Here is a 20,224-nt window from a genome sequence, read left to right as displayed (position 1 = left end):
TATGGTAACTACCAATCTTTTCATGGGTTTTCATGGTTTTTTTTTTTAGTTTTGAGGTTATAAAGGCAGGGTGTGACATTGGTAGAAGAAAACAATCATCTTGGGGGCACCTGGGTGGCGCAGTCAGTTGAGCGTCTGACTCTTGGTTTCGGCTTGGGTTGTGATCTTAGGGTGGTGGGATGGAGTCCCCCCCACCCCACCCCCAGGCTGCCCACTCGGCGCAGAGTCTGCTTAAAAGACTCTCTCTCCCTCTCCCTCTGCACCTCACCCCTGCGCTCTCTCTCTCTCTCTCTCTCTCAAATCATGGGAGTATACCTGGGCAGCATATAAATTCCTAGAAATGAGATGAGAGGTGGAAAGGGTCAGTGCAATTTACTTGTTGAAAGTCATTGCCAAATCACCTCCCATTGATTGACCTGATTTATACCAGTGATTACGAGAGTGTCTGCTTTCTCACAGATGTTCATATTGTGTTGCCCGTTTTTCTGATTGTTGGCAAATTCAGTGAAAATGATGTGGGCATATCTCTAACCATGAAAAAAGCTGAACATCCTCTTATATGTATAAATCCCTTTGTATTCTTTTTCTTTTTTTCTTTTCAGCAGTCTGTTTCTGTGAGCTGCCTATTCATGTCCTTTGCCATTTAAATTTTGGCAAACAAGAGTTTGGGGTTTTATCTCACTGAAAAAAAAGTACTATGTTTTGTATATTTTGTAGTATAGTAGAATGCATGACCTTTATCTGTCATTTAATCTTTTCTCACTTAAAATTTTTTTTCTCACTTTTAAAAATCTGATTTTTGACTTTATGTATGAATTTTTTTTGCAATTCATATAATCTGTTTTTACATTGCCAAATTTGTTATTTTTGGATTTTAGATTTGGGACTTGTGCCTTGCTTAACGAAATATTCCCTACTTTGAAATTATGAAACAGTATTTCCACATTGTAGCGTCTTACGGTTTCATTTTTGAATGGCTGCGAGTTCATCAAATACATTTGTAGTTTTGTGATAGGGGCTCAGGAGCCTTCCCTCCTTGGATCTATTAAAACAATGATCTTGATGGCTAGACTTCCTAGCATTGAACCATCTTTGCACTCCTGGTTCCACTTATCCTGCTATTGGTTTTGGTGCTGTGTGTGTGTTTTAATTTGCCTGGTTCTTTTAGTAAATTCTCCATGCGGGGTTTTTGCACTGTTATTCACAAGTGAACTCAGTCTGTACTTTTTTTTTTTTTGCCTCCTTACTCCTAAGTGTAATGTATTAAAGCAGGTTTCCATGACAGCGTAGGAGTCTGGATTTACATTTGGTTTCCTGCTTCAGTGAAATGGAAAACAGCTAGATTGAGGATGATTGCACCAGAGGGACCTGCTAAGAGAAGGCCCCCAGCAGGTTGATGGTGAGGTCTCCCCAAGACCTCTGTGATGGGCAACAAAAGTGTTTATTGCCTATATTCATGAACTATGAACCAAGCTTGCTTTCTCTTTAGATCATGCGTTCTGAATACAATGTGTTTAAATGTCAAACCAAAGCCAGTCTAACAAAAACAAAGTGAAATAAAAAGCCCCAAATAGGTTTTTTTTTTTTTTTAAGTAGGTTCCACACCCAACGTGGGGCTTGAACTCTCAACCCTGAGATCAAGAGTCACAGGCTCTACCGACTAAGCCAGCCAGGCGCCCCACCCCAAATAGTTTTTCAAAATTTAAAACTTTTGATTTTGATATGACGCTAGACTCCATGCAAAGCTGTTTGACTAGTACAGCAAATCTCTATGTCCACACTCTTCACCAGATTTACAAATTTTGTCACACTTTATCACTTCTGCTTTGTTCTCTCTTTTCTGTTTTTTTTCTGAAGTGATTTGAAAGTCGGTTGCAGTCTACCCCTTTATCCCTACATACTTCATTCAGTATGTATTTCCTTTTTCTTTTTCTTTTTAAGATTTTTAATTTATGGGTGCCTGGGTGACTCAGTTGGTTAAGCGACTGCCTTCGGCTCAGGTCATGATCCTGGAGTCCCTGGACCGAGTCCCGCATCGGGCTCCCTGCTCGGCGGGGAGTCTGCTTCTCCCTCTCCCACTCCCCCTGCTTGTGTTCCCTCTCTCGCTGTGTCTTTCTCTGTCGAATAAATAAATAAAATCTTTAAAAAAAAATAAAAAAAAGATTTTTAATTTATTTATTAGAGAGAAAGAGCTCGAGCACAAGAAGGGGGAGCAGGAGAGGGAGAAGCAGCCTCCCTGCTAAGCAGGGAGCCCGATATGGGGCTCGATCCCAGGACCCTGGGATCATGACCCGAGCCAAAGGCAGACGCTTAACCGACTGAGCCACCCAGGTACCCCTCAGTATGTATTTCGTAAAACCAAAGACATTCTCTCACATCGCCTCCATACAACGATCAAATTAATATTGATCCAGTACTATTATATAATTGATGGACCTTTTTTAGTCTTCCCCAATTGTCCCGGTAATGTCTTACATGACAACAGAAAATCCAGAAGCAACTTTGATCACTTAATTAAGGTGATTAAGTCTGCCAGCTTTCTCCTCTATGAAGCTACTGTTTTTCCTTTCCTTTATCATTGACAAGTATCTTGCAGAGAGATACTTGGAGACCATAGAAATACTCCTTTACTTCTCAAAACTCCAACCATTAGTTTTGGCATTCCCAGATAGTTATTGCCCTAATCAATTATTTGGAGATTGCCAAAGTGTGGTTTTTCTGCTTCTGTCCCAATGATTTTTATTTATTTATTTATTTATTTGTTTGTTTATTTATTTTTAAACATTTTATTTATTGGACAGTGAGAGACAGCGGAGAGGGAACAAAAGCAGGGGGAGTGGGAGAGTGAGAAGCAGGCTTCCCGCCGAGCAGGGAGCCCGATGCGGGGCTCTATCCCAGGACCCCAGGACCCCAGGATCACGACCCGAGCTGAAGGCAGATGCTTAACGACTGAGCCACCCAGGCGCCCCTGTCCCAATGATTTTTAAAAGGCAGAGGTTGACTTCCAATTTTTAGAAACTTGTTTTTTTGGGGTGGTGGTGCTGGGGGGTTTTTGCGAAAGAAACAGGGAGCAGTTTCAGGAAGTGGTGGGTCTTTATTTCCAAGTCACAACCAAAATGATTCTTTCAACTTATATCCAACACACAAGTCCTGTGTCCTGAAGGATTTCCAGAGGACAGCGTGTTTCCTTCCATGTGTTTTTCAGCACACACTTCCTACTTGGAACTGTGGTGGCTTTTGGGGCTCCCGTGGATCCGAGGGAAACCCACAGCTCTGGACAGGTTTGCATAAGGAAGAAGGGGGACATTTATCGAACCTACAATTCTTGATATTCTGGGACTGCAGCCACCTTCTCTTTGTTCTCCCTGGGTCCATGCTTGCCCCATGGCACACGGTGAGAGATTATTGGAAAGAAAATCAGATTATGTCAGCCCTTTTGTGTAAACCCTCTAGTGACTCCCCACTGCTTTTAGGATAAAGACGGTTTGGGAGGGGGCTTAACATGGTATATCCAAGGCTCTTCTCCTTCTAGCCCTGACTTTGAGTCCACCTTCCCTTCTCCTCTCTCTGTGCCTAGGTCCATTGGGAGAACACCTGCCGGACTTCCTCTGGGCCCCTGCTCATGCTTGTCTCCCTACCTAGAACACTTCCATGCTTTCCTTTGCTGACTCCTCCTCACCTTCAGATTTCAGCCCAAACTGTCTTCCTTCCCTATCCCCCCTACCCCCACCCCTCTTTGTGCCCCCAGGATTATTTAATGAATGGCCCTCTGCCCTGCCAGACTGTGAGGTTTACAAGGAAACAAAGTGTGTTTATTCTGCTCATTGTAAATCCTCATTACTTATTGCATGTTGACTCTTCCATTCAACAAATATTTATTAAGCAACAGATAGATCAGGCACTGGGTGTAAAATAGTGAAGAAGATGGACACACTTTCTGCTTCATGGAGAAGGGAGAAGACACACAGGAAACCCAAAAAATTTCAGGAGATACTGGAGTGATGTAAATAACAGGTAAGGGAACAAAGGGATTGGGGGGGTGGATTTGCAAAGTGGAGCACAGAGGTGGAGCCAGCCACTGGAGGGACAGGCCCAGGAAACAGCGGAGGCGGGAGTAGGTTTGGTGGGTTAGAGAAACCGTGGGCTCAGCTCCTGGCAAACTAATATTTGTTTAATGGACCAGACGAAGAATGAGCACCCTCTGCCTAGAATTGTGCTGGGTGCTTTCTCATGCTTTATTGCTCTTGCACCTCGTCAGATCTGACCTGCAGGTATTGTTACATCCATTACAGAGCTGAGGCCAACCCAGAGAGCCAGAGAGAGAGAGAGAGTAAAGTCCCACGTCCAAGGCCACACAGGAAGTGAGGGGAGGGGGAGCCAGATTCCACTCGGTCCTGGCTTTCTAGACTTAAGGCTCCTTCCCCCCCCACCCCCCACCACCGCCCAAGGTGGGTCGGCCGCTACCGCGCCCTATTCGTGAATGCCATTTGCTAGACACTCAGACACACACGGACTCTGGGTCTGTGTATTGGAAGTCGGGTGTGTCTACCTGTGCGGCAACCGGGCTCTCTGGGGCCTGGTTTGCTCTTCTGCGAGGTTCTGCACATTCTCCCGGGAGTCTTTTCTCCGACTTGAACCACAGGCCGCGCCTAAGGCACCCTCGCTCCCGTAGCCCTGCCACGGGGCACACGGAGTGCACTGGGCGCGCGTGCACGTGGCTGTCCCCAGGGCCCCGGCGCTGGGCGGGGGCGCCCGCGCGTCTACTACGAGACGCGCTGGCAGGACTGGGACGAGGGTGACGCGAGCGCAACATTTAAGGGAGCACCAAAACACCCAGTGACCAAGAGAAACAGGATTTTACTGAAATATTTTTAAGAAAGTCAAAATGAGCCTGCCAGAGTCCAAGGGAACGAAATAGCAAAAACGTTAAGGAAGGGATCCGTCTCGATGGCTCGGGCATGCGGGGCGCCCCCAGCCTCTGAGACGCGAGTCGTGGGGTGTCGGGGGCGCCCCCTCGGCCAGGGCGCGCCGGGGGCCTCCCGCTCGGGGCCCGGGGTGGGGAGGCTGACGGGCGGGGCGGGGCGGCGCCTCCCTCTCGCGCTCCTCCCTCCACCCCTCCCGGGGCCTCTCCTGGGCGCCGAGTCCCTTCCGAGTCCCGATCCGCGCCGCCTTTTGCCGCGACCCGCACGGGGCCCAGCTGACGGGCCGCGTTGTTTACGGGCCGAGCAGCCCTCGCTCCCGCCGCCCGCCCGCCACTCGCCTGCCCAGGTGCCCGCCCGCCAGTCCGCGCGCCTGTCTGTCCGCGCGTCCGTCTGTCTCAGCGTCCGCAGATCGTGGCCCAGGGCGCTCGGGGCCGAGAGCCGGGCGGCCGGGGCGCAGCGAGGGGCTGCGGGCCGGGAGACCGCGGGCCGGGGTCGGGGCCGCCTCCGCCGCGGCGCCGCCGGATTGATTTGTGGCGCCCGAGGCCCCGCGCCCCTTCCTGGGGCTGTCTGGAGGGCCCTCCCGGGCGGGGGCTGCGGCCCGCGGGCCGCCGGCGTGGAGAGAAGCGCGCGCGTCCCCCAGCGCCGCTCGGGCGGCCGCCTCCGAGCATGACCCCCGCGGGCCGGCGCCGCGCGCTCTGATCCGCCGGGACCCCGCGCTCCAGCAGCCATGGGCACCGCGGCTGGGCGGGGGGCGGCGACCGCGCCGCTGCTGGTGGCGGTGGCCGCGCTGCTGCTGGGTGCCACGGGCCACCTGTACCCCGGAGAGGGTGAGTCTGGGGGTCCGGGAGTGGGCGGGGAGCCGCGCGGTGGGGAGGGGGACCCCCTGCCCAAATGGAGCCCACCGCCGTGGACCCACAGCCCTCCTCGGTGCGTGTAGGGGTGCGGGTGGCCGGGACGGTAGCTTCGGCCCCGCGCGGGGCGGGAAGCCGCTGACCTTGGCCTTTGCCCGCCTGGGCTCGCGGTTCCGCGCCCCGTGTGCGGGCCCCGGGCGGGAGGAACCTTGCCCCAGTGCCCGCCCCGCCGCGGCTGCGTCTCCCGAGCGCGCCTCGGACCCGTGCCTAGCCCTCTCCGAGCCCAGCTCGCTCCGGGGACGCGACACGCGTCTTCTCCAGGTCCTCTGTGAAGTGGGGTCCCTGGGTCCAGGCGGCCTTGGACAGTTAAATGCCCGGGGCGCACGGGTTTTGGAGCGAGAGTCGAGGGTGACTGGACTGAGGGTCCCTTGGGGTCCCTGTTGATAGGTGCTCCAGGGGGAGAATGGTAGAATCCTAGCCCCTCTTCCTGGATCTAGGCCCGTGGCTACGCGGACTTCAGATCCATGTTTACACTTTTGGGTTCTGTTTCCAGATGTCCAGAGGCAAACTCTAGCGCCTTGGCAACAGGGCCTTTGTTGTAGCAGAAGCAGGGGTGTCTTTATCATGATCATTATAGTGTCACCAAAAGCCATGAGCTTATCTCTTTGCACCTTCACCATGCTCCCCCCGCCCAGTTGATACTGTTTGCCCATTTCATAGAGGAGTAAACTGAGGCTCTGGTAGGAGACAATTCGACTTGCTCAAAAGTCAGTGCCAGAGGGAGTAAGAACTCGAACCTTTCTGTGTGGTGCCCTTGTGGGGCTCTGGACTGCTGCTGCTGGATGTCCCATGTCCCCCCATAACCCCCGCAGCCCCACCTCCAGCTCTGCCCTTCATGAAGGGCTCTTTACCTGTCAGCTCAGGGAGGTCTCCAACCTCAGGTGAGCCTCTCATACCCCCTAGCCCCATGGACTTCCCTCCTGGGACTCCCTGTGCTGGCAGCAGATGGAGGCAAACCCCAACTCCAGCATCCTCTTTGGGCTTGGTAGCAGGCCTTTCTGGTTGGGGGCAAGAAATGAAGAACCCGTTACGAGAACATGGCTGGAGTTTCCCACTGGTGTCTGAGGCCCTGCTTTAAAAATATCTGTTGGGTTGCTTTTTCAGAATTCTCCATAAAAGGAAATCAGTCATGGTGAGGAAGGGGTCGGGGAGGGAAGGAGCCGCAGCTCCTGAGCTCCGTGACGGTGAATGAGGTCCATGAGAAAGACCACAGGGGCTCTGAAGTTGACACCCCAGGTTTGCTGAGTTCCTCTCTGTTACACAGTGGGTCCAAGGCCCGAGTGCTCGGTGTGCAGTGGGCACAACAAAGGTTGGCTTGGGTTCTCATTAGGAGTGTATGTATGTGCGTGTGCAAAAGTGTGTGTGTGTGGGGGGTTCCCTGCTCTTCTGTTCCTTGTAGCTTTGGTAATTAATTGTGGATTTGTGCCTGGGCTTCCAGGGGCCAGTAGATGGGTTTACCATTTCTTTACGTATTTACAGTTCCCACAAGAGCAGAGGCTTATGCTTCTTTCGTTCACAGCTACGTTTCCAGAGCGTAGAACAGTGCCTGGCGCATAGAAGGTGTTTGGTTAAAATATTTGTTCTTGAGTCAGGTTAAAATATTTGTTCTTGAGTCAGTTCATGTTCTTCGCGTTCTCACCAGTACTCCAAGCCGTGACTCTTTTATTCTTCAGATAATGCCTAACTAACACGTACTAATAAGAGCAAACTCTTGGCGGGTGCTGTTCCATATGCTTTGAATATATAGTTCTCAGTTAATCCTCACTCCGGCCCTATGACGTAGGGTTTATTTTCCCTTTTCGCAGGTGAGGCGATTTGACTAAGCTGCAGAGCCCTGGTTTCTTAATAGAAGGTTGCTCTCTTGGGCTTGAGCTTCCCTACCCCTGGCCCGTGGTAATGGTTAACAAAATCCTATCAACTGAATGAGATGTGATGCCCCTCGGAGGTTTGGAAACTTCGAGAAACTTTACAGATCATTAATCTCTAATGTCAACCGGTAGGGCATTTTGGCTGGGGGTTGGGAGGGGATGGCGGTGTGATTTTTTTCTGAAATGCAGGACTTCCTTGGAGATGCCCACTCTCCCGTGGAATCCCTGCTGCCCCGCTCAACTGGGCAGTGGCTCCCCCCTCCATTTCTCCTCCGACTGGCTGGCTGGGGCCTGAGATTACTCGGGGGCATTGCAAAGTCAAAGAATGAAGGCAATGTGAGATTAATTAAAATAAAAACCCACAGGGCTTTGGGGGAGTCCAGCAGTCGGCCAATTGAGGCATGAGAGGCTTGCTTCCAGAGCCCCCTTGTTTCTCAGGTGCCCCTCATTTCTCAAGGGTGGCCCCAGATGTTTCTCTTGTGGGTTCTCTTGTGTGCTTTGGGACCCCCAGAGCAGGACTTCTGCCTGCTCAGTAACCTGCCTGAGGTTCTTCTTCTTTTTTTTTTTTTTAAAGATTTTATTTATTTATTTGACAGAGAGAGACACAGCGAGAGAGGGAACACAAGCAGGGGGAGTGGGAGAGGGAGAAGCAGGCTTCCCGCTGAGCAGGGAGTCCGATGTGGGGCTCGATCCCAGGACGCTGGGATCATGACCTGAGCTGAAGGCAGACGCTCAACGACTGAGCCACCCAGGCGCCCCTGCCTGAGGTTATTCTTAACCTTTGCTTCTCTCCTGGAGCCCTGCCCATCATCCCTGCCCCACTCACTCATAGAGGTCATGGGGGTGAGTTCCCGGGGGTCCCCACTGCACCCCACTCCGTCATTGACTGCCATTCTTAACCTGCTTGGAGTAGAACCTCTCAACTTCAGCGCTCTTAATATTTGGGGTTAGATAGGTCTTGGTTGTTGGGGGGGCTGTCCTGTGTATTGTGAGAAGTTGAGCTGCATCCCTGGTCTCTCCCCCCAACAACATCCTGTAGCACTGCCTCTCTCCAAGTCATGACAATCCAAAGTGTCTCTGGACATTGCTAGCTGTCCCTAGTTGAAAACAACTGCACTGAGGGAGATAACCTTTCCTTCGTCCAGGGCACTTCCCCACCTGGGTCTCCCTGCTCTCTTCTCTGTACTCGGATCTCCATCTGCCCCGGAGCCTTTCCCTTTCCAGCCTACAAACATTCAGTACTCCCTGAACCCCATTGCCCACCACCCATCTCCAGCCTTCCCCTGCCCAGCCTCCCTGGTGGGCCCTAACCACCCTCCTTCTCCCCTCTCACCCACTGCACTGCCCACAGCATCTGGCTTGTGTCTCCATCGCTTTGCTTTGCCGATGGCTCTTGTGAAGGTAATCCCTCACCTCCTGAGTGCGTCTCCTGTCCCCTCACCCCAGCTGACCTCTCTGGGTCTGCTACTCTCTACTCCCCCCTCCCTGGGGGGCGGGCAGGAACGCACAGTCTCTTGCAGAGTTTTCACCGGCACCTGGCTCCTCTCCACCTTCTCTGCTCCCTTCCTGGGCTCGGATGTTAGCTCTCTCTCCTTCGAGGGCCAATCCCTACTGCCATCCACTCTCAGCCCAGTTTTGAATTTACATAGTCAAACTCCTTCATCTAGAACAGGGGCCAGCAAACTATAGCCCATAGGCCGGCTCCTGCCTGCCCGCGTGGGTTTTATAAATAAAAATAAAATAAAACAAACAAACAAACAAACAAATAAATAAATAAATCTTCTAAAAAAAAGAATACGTACATTGGCTTACCTTAAACCCTATTTATGGTTTTTTAATTAAAATGACAAGTAATGCACGCTCATTGCAAAAAATTTGCAAAACCCTGGAGAGGAAAAAACAGAAGTCCCCTTGCAACACTCTTATCACTAAAATCATCCCATTTCTATTCTGGGAGGTGACTGTGCTATCAGTTTGTGTCTTAATTGTATGTGGGTGCGTGCGCAGAGTTATGTGAATTTTAACCCATGCATAGAGTTCTGTGACTGTCCCCACAACTGGGATGTGGAACAGTACCATCACCCCAGTTCCCTCCAGGCATCCCTTTATGGTTATGCTCTCTCCATCCCCAACCCTAGCAACACTGATCTGTTCTTCATTGTTTTCTCTGTAGACTTTAAAACATATCTTATAATTGAATTAATATTCTTTTTTAAAAAGATTTTATTTATTTGAGAGAGAGAGTGAGCATGAGCGGTGGGAAGGGCAGAGGGAGAGGGAGAAGAAGCAGGCTCCTCACTGAGCATAGAGCCCAAGGTGGGGCTCAATCTCAGGACCCTGAGATCACGACCTGAGCCGAAGTCAGTCGCTTAACTGACTGAGCCACCCAGGCGCCCCAATTGAATTAATATTCTTAACGTTTGACATTTTAAATTTAAGCCCTCATAAGATTTGCTCACAGATTTCCTACTTGTGAATTTGCCTCATGGCTAAAATTAATTTGTAACTCTAAAGTCAGTACTCAGTGCACTTGGGTGGTTCTTCTGGACCTGCGTAGAGCATCAGGTCACCTGGGTCTCTGAACCGGCTGGTTCCCAGATGAGGTCAGGCGTGGTGGAGTTGTGTGTTTTATCTCTGGGACGGTGGATTCACGCAAGCCTCAAAGATGAAAACAAGTGTCTCCTTTGACGATGTACGTAGTGCCGCGTTTCCCACATTTTCGTGCTTTTCGCTGGTGATTTTGCTGTTTGAAAAGGTCTCGCCCATCGTGTTGACGGGCTGTTCGTGTAAGTGCGAAGAATAAATGCAGGAGAGTTGTGATGTGCCTCACAGAGAGAATACGTCGGGGGATAAGCTTTGCTCAGGCCCGAGCTCAAATGTCTGGTGCTGTTGGCTGTGATCCAAAGTTAATGAATCAACACTGTCTATCAAATAAGGTGTATTTAAACAGAAACGCACATAAAACAAGGTTATGGATTAATCAATTGACAAAAACGTTGTGGCCAGAGGCTTGCAGGAACCTAACCTTGTATTTCCCCAGGGACAACGGCGCAGTGTTTGCTAAGCCCGTGTTCCAAGGGGACTCCAGAGACGGTCAAACTAATGAGAATGGGCTGGAGGTGGTGTCCTGTCACTGTGCTTTAAAGTTTGTGATTTGGGGTTACCAGGGCCTGTGTAGAATCTTGTGGAACACATCTGCCCCTCTGGTCCTATTTTTATCTGTGCAGAAATCCTTGGTTACGTCTTGGAAAGTTCATGAGATGGCACCAGACCGCTGGCCCTTGTTTCAAGGAGGGGTCTCCTGTGTTCTGTTGATCCTGGTGTCAGGGGGGTGCTCCAGTGGCTTTGGGGGTTTTAGAAAGAGATCGTGTCTCCAGCACTGCAAGATTTGCTGTGCCGTGTTGCCAGATGCAGACTGGATACCAAATGCAGACTGGATAGGCCTTCCAGTTGGAGTTCAAGGCAGACTCATGAGGATTAAAATTTGAGTTCCCATCTGGGTTTTTCTTCCAATTCCAGAAGGGTGTGGTGTCACATCGGGTCTGTATGGTAGCTTCTGTTGTGTGTTCGGGAACAGCGGCCCGTTAGTGGGAGATTCTCGCTTCTTTCCTGTGCCTTTGTGGGAATGTGGAAAACATAGGTACTTTCCGAAAACTGTGTTTGCTAATCGTGTGCAAAAAGGTAGTGCTTGGACACAGAGGGATAGAGAGAGCACAGCTACCCCTGTTTTCCTGCAGGCCTTCTATGATTTCTTGTTGCCAATCTGTTTCCAAAGATGTATCCTGTTTCCTTGCAGAAGATCAGAAAGGGGAGGAGTTCTGAGATGTTCCTTCCTAACTACATGTGGTTGCATTGTATCAAAGCCACCTGCTACTTCATTATTATTATTATTTTTTAAACAAAGTGCCTTTTGGTCTTGTAAGACTTCTTTTGGTTTTCTTTCCTGTGTATTCTGTGGCACTATCTGTCCCCATCTAGAAAAGTGAGGAGGTAGAATCCCCAAGGGGCATGGAAGCTTCTTATGATCCTGTGGTTTGATGTATGATGCCCATAGGATTGCAAAGCTATGAGTGCAGGAATTAGCCTAGATGTTCTGGAGCCTTCAGGCTTGTAGAAGGTGGTGTCGGGATGGCATGGACCTTTGGTCCTCTCCACGTTCATTAGTGACTGCCCCTCACTTCTCCCTCCCCTCCTCCATCTCCCTGGGTCCCACGTCCCATTGATGGTAATTCCCTAGTGTCCCTGTGGCCTCATCTCTCTCCTTGTACCCACTCCTACGATGGGCCCCCTTTCTTCTCAGCCAGTGTGCCCTATTCAATACTTTCTCTCCTCTGCTGCCACAGGGATTTTTCTTCTTCCTACTTGGGCCACAGCTGCCAGCCAAACCCCTTCCCCTGGCACGTGAGATCCTGCTCTCAGTGTAGGCTGGAGAAGGGCTTGATATGTTTGTCCGGAGCAAAAAGCAACATCCCGTAGCCCCCACCCCTGCCAGTTCATACATGGGAGCCATGTGGGAGATAGAGCTTTTGGGGGAGGTAATTAAGGTTAAATGAGGTTAGAAGAGTAGAGCCCTAATTTGATAGGGTTGGTGGCCTTCTAAGGACAGGAGGAGAGAGATCCCTTTCTTCCTGCCTGGGCGCACCAAGGAAAGACCACGTGAGGACAGGGAAAAGGCAGAGTCTGCAGACTAGGAAGAGAGCCCTCCCCACAAAGGGACCGAGCTGGCTACCTTGATCTCAGACTCCCAGCCTCCAGAACTGTGAGAAATAAATTTCTGTGGCTTACGTTGCCCAATCGGTGGTATTTTCTTATGGCAGCCCTAGCTGACTAAGATGAGAACTGGGGTCGGAATCGGCTCTGAAACCTAGCCGAGAGGGACACTGGCAGATAAAATGGGTGTGGGTCCAGCTTTCTTTGAAATTGCTGGGGCTGGGGGTGCGGCCCACCATGTTCTCTCTAGCAACAGTCAACAACAATCAACAGCCCCCAGAGAAGGCGTCTGATGGTATTGATCCTGGGGCGAAGTGCTCAGTGGAGCGGGTGGGACAGAAGAAAGGGGACAGACAGGTGGGGGGTGTCCCCGGCTGGAGAGCTGGGCCAGGATGGGTAGATGGTATGTCCGTCCTACTTGAGTCCCCACCACATCCCTTGGGGAACCTTGTGTAGAATGCAGATTCTTGGTTCTGGCTCCTGGACATACTGATTTGTTTGGTCTAGAGCCGGGCCTGGGAATCTGCATTCTCCCCGGCCGTGATTCCGATGCTGGCCTTGCACAGAGCACACTGTGGGGAACCCTCTGTGATGGGTAAGGGCACCTGTGTGTGATGGGCTGGATTATGTCCCTCTCCCCCAAATTCATGGGTTGAGGCCCTACCCACCCAGGACCGCAGAGTGTGAGTATATTTGGAGATCGGGTCTTGAAAGAGGTGATCAAGTTTTAGGACGAGGGCCTCACAGTGGGTGCTAATCCAATGTGCCTGGTGTCCTCATAAGAAGAGGAGATCAGGACACAGACTTGTGCATGCACAGAGGGTCTACTTCGTGAGGACATAGGGAGAAGCTGGTTGTTTATAAGCCTCAGAAGAAACCAGCTCTGCTGACACCTTGTGCTTGGACTCCTGGATGCCAGGACCGTGAGAAATTAATGTGTGGTGGGTAAGCCCCCTGGCCAGCGGGTCTGTGTTATGGCAGCCCGAGCAAACTAGTATACGGGGCTCAGGTCCCGGCTCTCTCATCTTTGCTGTGTGGCCTTGAGGAGGACACGGTCCTCTCTGAGCTTCCGTCACGTTCCTTTTCTAGAAAATCTGTCTGGGCAACACGTGCGCAGTGTTTTGTCTGTGTCCCAGCCTTGCGCACCCCCACCCCTCAGGGCATTTGCCACCCCTCTGTGTCCAGCAATTTCCAGTGGAGCCCGACTCACGTGCTCATGGCTGATGGGGCTTTCTGTGGTCTCCCTCGGAAAGCCTGTTTTTGAGAGCTTATCTTCCCCGGTCTGAGGAATTCGCAGGTCTCACCCCGGCCTTTTGATGTCCCTGCCTTGTGGACATTACAGGTCAGGCATCTGCCTTCTCCCGGGGAGGGAGAACCGGCAGGGATTTCAGTTCTATCTTTCCTGGGGCTTTCTTCAACTTCCACATCTCCCACAGCCCCTCGCTGGCTCTTGGTTTGTTCAGGAGATCTCCTTGGTGCATCCTCCAAGACTGTGAGAAGTTTCTAGAAGGATGATGGTCTGGATGGCAAATGTCCCATCAGGGCTCTCTTTCCCTTCTGGTCCTCTGCTTACACAATTTTCTTCTCCATCCTGCATGTATGATGATGGGCCACTGTTGTTACCTGCATCCTCTGTTCCTGAGCATCCGAGCCCCCAAGCACCTACCTCGGGGCCCCTGACCCCTGTGGCTGGCCACTGTGGAGGCAGAGGGGCCCTCCCGTCTACTCCTCCTTCCAGCTGGGCTCAAGAACCACCTTCCTGGGGCGCCTGGGTGGCTCAGTCAGTTAAGTGTCTGCCTTTGGCTCAGGTCATGATCTCAGGGTCCTGGGATCGAGCCCCATGTTGGGCTCTGTGTTCCACGAGGAGCCTGCTTCTTCCTCTCCCTCTGCCTGCCGCTCCCCCTGCTTGTGCTCTCTCTCTCCCTCCTGCCCCCCCCGCCCCGTCTCTGTCAAATAAATAAATAAAATCTTAAAAAAAAAAAAAAGAACTACCTTCCTCAGGTCTCCTCTCTGGGCTGCTTCTTCTCTCACTGGGATTTTTACCAGGAATTTGCAGGAAAATACTACAATGCTTTAGTCCCCCCCACCTCTGGTCCACCCGTAAACCTCCCTGAGTTGCATGTGTGAACCTATCTGCAGCAGACTTCCAGAACAAGAATCTCTGGGCCCAGAGGCATTTGTGTTTATAAAATTGCCCCTGAGTCTTGGTGGTTTCATCACTCCCCCTTCAACCCCACGTGGTCGAGATAGGTCCCCCAGGCCTCTTGAGGTCCCTTAGATCTTGTCTGAGCTGGCTTCTCTAGGATATTTATTCGGTTCCCTGTTAACTCCAGCCTCCTCTGCCTGTGTGCACCTGCTCCCCCCCCGCCCCCGCCGAGGGGCCAGGAAAATGGAAGCCCAGAGAGGTTAAATTACTCACCTGAGGTCACACAGCTGCCAGTCGGCAAAGCTGAGATTTGCACCTGGGGCCATCAGGCCTCTGGTCTGTGGGGCGCATTGCTTTAGCGCACTCTGACGGCAGTTTGTCACAGTTAGCTCGGTGTCTCTATGAGCTGGAAGCCTTCCACCTTACCCATCTTGATAGTCCCCATGCCTGGCATGATGCCTGGTGCACCGGGATGCTCAGCAAACGTTGGATGAATGAATAAAGGAGTGATTCCCATGTGGCTGACTTGCTGGTCCTGGAACCCACATTAGAATCCTGGGGTCTTGATTCTCCCTGCCACGTGCCCTGGCTCCCCCATTTCTCCTTCTCGGAGGAAGCCAGTTTTAAGAGCTAGTCTTTCAGGCAGGTGGAGAATCTTCAGGATGTCTGATACCACAGTGTGCCCCGTTCTCCTTTCCGAAGGTGATAATACATCTAGGAATTGGTTCCGTGAGCTCAGCGCAGGGCACTGACATGGCTGCATGGCCACATTCCAGTTCTCATCGGTTCTTCATAGCTTCTTTATCACGCTGCTGCCATTGTTCACAGCGAGGAAACAGAGGCAGAGATGGAGGAGGTGGCTCAGGATGACCATAACTGGCAGGTGCGGTAGAAAGCCAGATCTGCTGGGTTTCTAGCACGGCCCGGAACTGGCATGCGTGGTGGCCGGACACCTAAACCCAAGGCTCGTTGGCACCGGACTCCTGAATTTCGGGGTGTTAAGACTGGTAGGAATGCAGAGAACACGTGGCCCCAGACTAGGTCACCAGGGAGCATTTGAAGAATGTGGAGTATATTCATGATCGAACGCAGAATGTCTAAAACTCTCAGCATTGGAAAGCACTCTCAGAACCTTCTGGATACCCTCTTCCCGGCCCCTCCACACTTCTTGCCTGCTTTCACGGTGGAGAGACAATCAGGGAGAAGGGACACTTTCCAAGATGGCTCCCGTGTTAAGTCCTCTTGCCTGGAAAATCCTCAGATCCCTCCGGCTGGGCAGGAAGTTCTAGTCCAGCACCGTCCAAAAGAACGTGTTGCTCTGAGGGAGATGTTCTGTGTGTGGGCTGTTCAACATGGTGGCCATTGTCCACATGGGGCTCTCGAAGCTGTGGCCAGGCTGACTGAATCTTTACTTTTATTTTACTTTAGTTCATTTAAATATTTAAAAAGTCAATGTTGGATTCTGTTGTCGGAAAACCCTTTGGTACGTTTGGGACAAGCCGGGGGAAATGCGCTGCAGAGTTAGCATCTGAATTGAGACCTGCTGCATGGCATTTTGAAAGCTTACTGTGAAAAAAAAATCCTGTAGAGTATCTCATTAATAATTTTTTAAGTTTAGCTTACATGTTGAAGTGAAATTTTTGAATACATTGCATTAATTAAAATATATTTAATTTCATCTGTTTTTTTTTATAAAGATTTTATTTATTTATTTGAGAAAGAGACTGAGAGCACGAGCAGGGGGAGCGGCAGAGGGAGAGGCAGGCTCCTCGCTGAGCAGGGAGGCGGTTGCAGGGCTCGATCCCAGGACCCGGGGATCATGACCTGAGCTGAAGGCAGACCCTTAACCGACTGAGCTACCCAGGTGACCCTCATTTCATCTGTTTCTTTTTACCTTTTTAGAGAAAATTTAAAATGCCATATGTGGCTCATATTATATTTCTGTTGGATGGTAGTGCTCTAGACCCTACACAACCTGGCCACCCACGGTGATGAGCTGTAGCTTGCCATTGCCCTTGACCTTCCAGTAAAGTAGGCAGAACTAAATAATTCTTTTTTTTTTTTTTTTAAGATTTTATTTATTTATTTGACAGAGAGAGACACAGTGAGAGCGGGAACACAAGCAAGGGGAGTGGGAGAGGGAGAAGCAGGCTTCCCGCTGAGCAGGGAGCCCAATGCAGGGCTCGATCCCAGGACCCTGGGATCAGGACCTGAGCCGAAGGCAGTCGCTTAAGGACTGAGCCACCCAGGCGCCCCAGAACTAAATAATTCTTAATGCACCATTTGTGTAGGTGTTGGTCCTAGGGCCACCTCCTTCAGGAAGCCTTCCTTCATTGTCCCAAACCAAGTCAATAGCTCATTTCTGTGATCTCTTCTGGCCGCTGAAGCTCTCCTCGAAGGCATCCTCTTTTTTTTTTTTTTTTTTTAAGATTTTATTTATTTGATAGAGAGAGACACAGTGAGAAAGGGAACACAAGCAGGGGGAGTGAGAGAGGGAGAAGCAGGCCTCCCGCCAAGCAGGGAGCCCGACACGGGGCTCGATCCCAGGACTCCGGGATCATGACCTGAGCCGAAGGCAGACGCCCAACGACTGAGCCACCCAGGCGCCCCGGCATCCTCTTGGTTATATTTTAAGTTGATTTATTTTTATTTTATTTATTTATTTATTTATTTATTTATTTTTTAAAGATTTTATTTATTTATTTGAGAGAGAGAGAATGAGATACAGAGAGCAGGAGAGGGAGAAGCAGACTCCCCGCTGAGCAGGGAGCCCGATGCGGGACTCGATCCCGGGACTCCAGGATCATGACCTGAGCCGAAGGCAGTCGCTTAACCAACTGAGCCACCCAGGCGCCCTTAAGTTGATTTAGGTAGTTGATAGCGACTAACTAGTCTGAGAGATCCAGGAATCTGGATCTGTCCTAATCCCTGTGGCACTTCCATCCTTGGAACAATGTTGGGCACGGAGCAGGGCCTCCTCAAATATTTGCTGAAGGAGTGAACAAAGGAAATGATCTTTAACAAGATTTCTCTGGGTTGTCACAGCAGGAAAACTGTTTCACTGTTTCCTGGTATTTGTCACATGTACCCGCTTCTTCATTAGGCATGTTTTTGAAGGAACAAAGATGGTAAAACTGTAACATAGTTACAGCATAGACTTTGCGTGTAATTGCAAGGTTGCAAACTTTGTGCCACCACTTAAAACTCAAGCCTGGGTGAGTCTCGATTTGCTTGTCACACAAATGGGCATGAAAATGCACCTCCTCCGGGGATTATTTTTAGAATTCAGTGAGCCAGAGAGTGGGCCAGGTACTTTATATAGTAAGTGCTCAGAAAACACAGTAGCCCCCCCTTATCCGCCGGGGATGTGTTCCAAGAGCCCCAGTGGATGCGTGAAACCATGAGAGTCCTGAGCCCCACAGATGCTCTGTTTATTTTCTATACTCACATACCCATGTTATGTGACTAACGGGTGTGTAGCATACACAGCTTGGATGGGCTGGACAAAGGGATGATTCACATACCGGGCGAAACAGGATGGCGTGAGATTTCATCAAGCTCCTCAGAATCGTGGGCAATTCAAAACTTATGAATTGTTTATTTCAGGAATTTTCCATTTAATATTTTCTGACTGCAGTTGACCATGGGTAACCGAACCTACGGATAACAGGGGACTACTGTATTAGCAGTCGCTGGATCCCCCAATGCCCCTGCTCCTCATTGTCCTTGTCTCCCAGCTCTCCCCGTGTATAGAGGGCTGGCTAGCCAGGTACCACTTATTAAGTACCTGAAGCATTCATTCTTCGGTTCCCACCCAGAGGTATTAAAAGCCAGCAGAAGGCCCTATATTTATTTCTGGCACCATTTCTAACATCCTCGGGGTATTTTCTGTCCCGACAGTAAATTGCTCTATTGTTTAATAGATAGGGACACACACAGCTTTAATGAGTTGAGTGAGATTCATTGGAGACTTTAAAAAAAGCAGTTCTTTATTGTTCCCTACTATTATAGTCGTTTAATTTTTTATAACAACTTTATTGAGCTATGATTCAATACCATACAATTCACCTATTTATTTATTTATTTATTTTTAAAGATTTTATTTATTTATTTGAGACAGAGCGAATGAGAGGGAGGAGGGTCAGAGGGAGAAGCAGACTCCCTGCCGAGCAGGGAGCCCGATGCGGGACTCGGTCCAGGGACTCCAGGATCATGACCTGGGCCGAAGGCAGTCGCTTAACCAACTGAGCCACCCAGGCGCCCTACAATTCACCTATTTAAAGTTTACAATTCAGTGGCTCTTACTTCATTCACCGACTTGTGCAACCATCACTACAGTCCATTTTCGAACATTTTTGGTGCTGCAGAGAGAAACCCCATCCTCGTTAGCTGTCCCTCCTCATTCCTTCCTCTCCGGCCCCTGGGAACCACTAATCTACTTTCTGTCTCTGTAGGTTTGCCTCTTCTGGACATTCCGTGTAAATGGATTCATAGCACATGTGGTCTTTTGTGACCGGCTTCTTTCACCGAGCATCAGGTTTTCAGGCTACGTCCACGTTGTTGCTCATATCAGAGCTTCATTCCTTCTTATGGCTGAATCGTATTTCATTGTATGGATATGCCCCATCTTGTTTATCCATTCGTTGGCTGATGGACATTGGGCTGTCTCCACTTCTTGACTATTATGAATAATGCTCCAGGGGACATTTGTATACACGCATACGTCGCTTTATTGCACTCCACTTGATCATGCTTTGCAGATACTGCGCTTTTTACAAGTTGAAGGTTTGTGGCAAGCCTGCGTCGAGCAAGTCTGTCTGCCCCATTTTTCCAAAGCATTTGCTCACTTCGTGTGTCCATGTCATTTTTGCTAATTCTCACAATATTTCAGACTTTTTCATTATATTGGTTTGGTGATCGGTGATTGGTGATTATGACTCACCAAAAGCTCAGATGATCATTAGCATTTTTTAGCAGTGAATTGTTTTTTAATTAAGGGGCGTACATTTTTTTTTAGTCATAATGCTATTGCACACTTCATAGACTATAGTATAATGTGAATACAACTTTTTTCTTTTTTTAGAGGGTGAGGGAGAGGCAGAGGGAGAGTGAGAGAGAATCTTTTTTTTTGGTCAAGTTCAAAATCAGATGAGTTTATTTTATTTTTTAAAGATTTTATTTATTTGAGAGAGAGAGCGAGCGAACAAGCGAGCAAGCAAGCACACACAAGCAGGGGGAGCAGCAGGTAGAGGGAGAGGGAGAAGCAGGCTCCCCAGCGAAGAGGGAGCCTGACGTGGGACTCAGTCCCAGCACCCTGGGATCATGACCTGAGCTGAAGACAGACGCTCAACTAACTGAACCACCCAGGCGCACCATGGGAGAGAGAGAATCTTAAGCAGCCTCCATGCCCAGCATGAGCCTGACGTGGGACTTAATCTTATGAGCCTGAGTCATGACCCTAGCCGAAATCAAGAGTCGGATGCCTAACCGACTGACTCACCCAGGTTCCCCAAATATAACCTTTTTTTTTTTTTAAAAGATTTTATTTATTTATTTGACAGAGAGACAGCAAGAGAGGGAACACAAACAGGGGGAGCGGGGAGAGGGAGAAGCAGGCTCCCCACTGAGCAGGGAGCCCGACGAGGGGCTCGATCCCAGGACCCTGGG

The 20,224-nt window shown here is 50.2% G+C and overlaps 1 protein-coding gene across 4 annotated transcripts in view; it reads left to right on the top strand.

The window, feature by feature from the left end:
* Positions 1-5,392: 5,392 nt before the first annotated feature.
* The window catches only part of INSR (insulin receptor), a 129,489-nt gene continuing 114,657 nt past the window's right edge, over positions 5,393-20,224 (top strand). For 3 of the 4 annotated variants that reach the window (XM_034997377.1, XM_034997376.1, XM_034997374.1), the window contains exon 1: positions 5,394-5,749. In XM_034997377.1, coding sequence (XP_034853268.1) covers positions 5,650-5,749 — 100 coding nt within the window. In that variant the 5' untranslated portion in view covers positions 5,394-5,649. Of the gene's footprint in view, positions 5,750-20,224 lie in introns of all 4 variants that reach the window. The other variant, XM_034997375.1, reaches the window with a different exon arrangement.

Source organism: Mirounga leonina, unplaced genomic scaffold (assembly GCF_011800145.1).
Source record: "Mirounga leonina isolate KUSES-001 unplaced genomic scaffold, KU_Mleo_1.0 Mir_94, whole genome shotgun sequence".
In the NCBI taxonomy this organism is placed as follows: domain Eukaryota; kingdom Metazoa; phylum Chordata; class Mammalia; order Carnivora; family Phocidae; genus Mirounga; species Mirounga leonina.
This window is presented reverse-complemented; position numbering and strand designations above follow the sequence as displayed.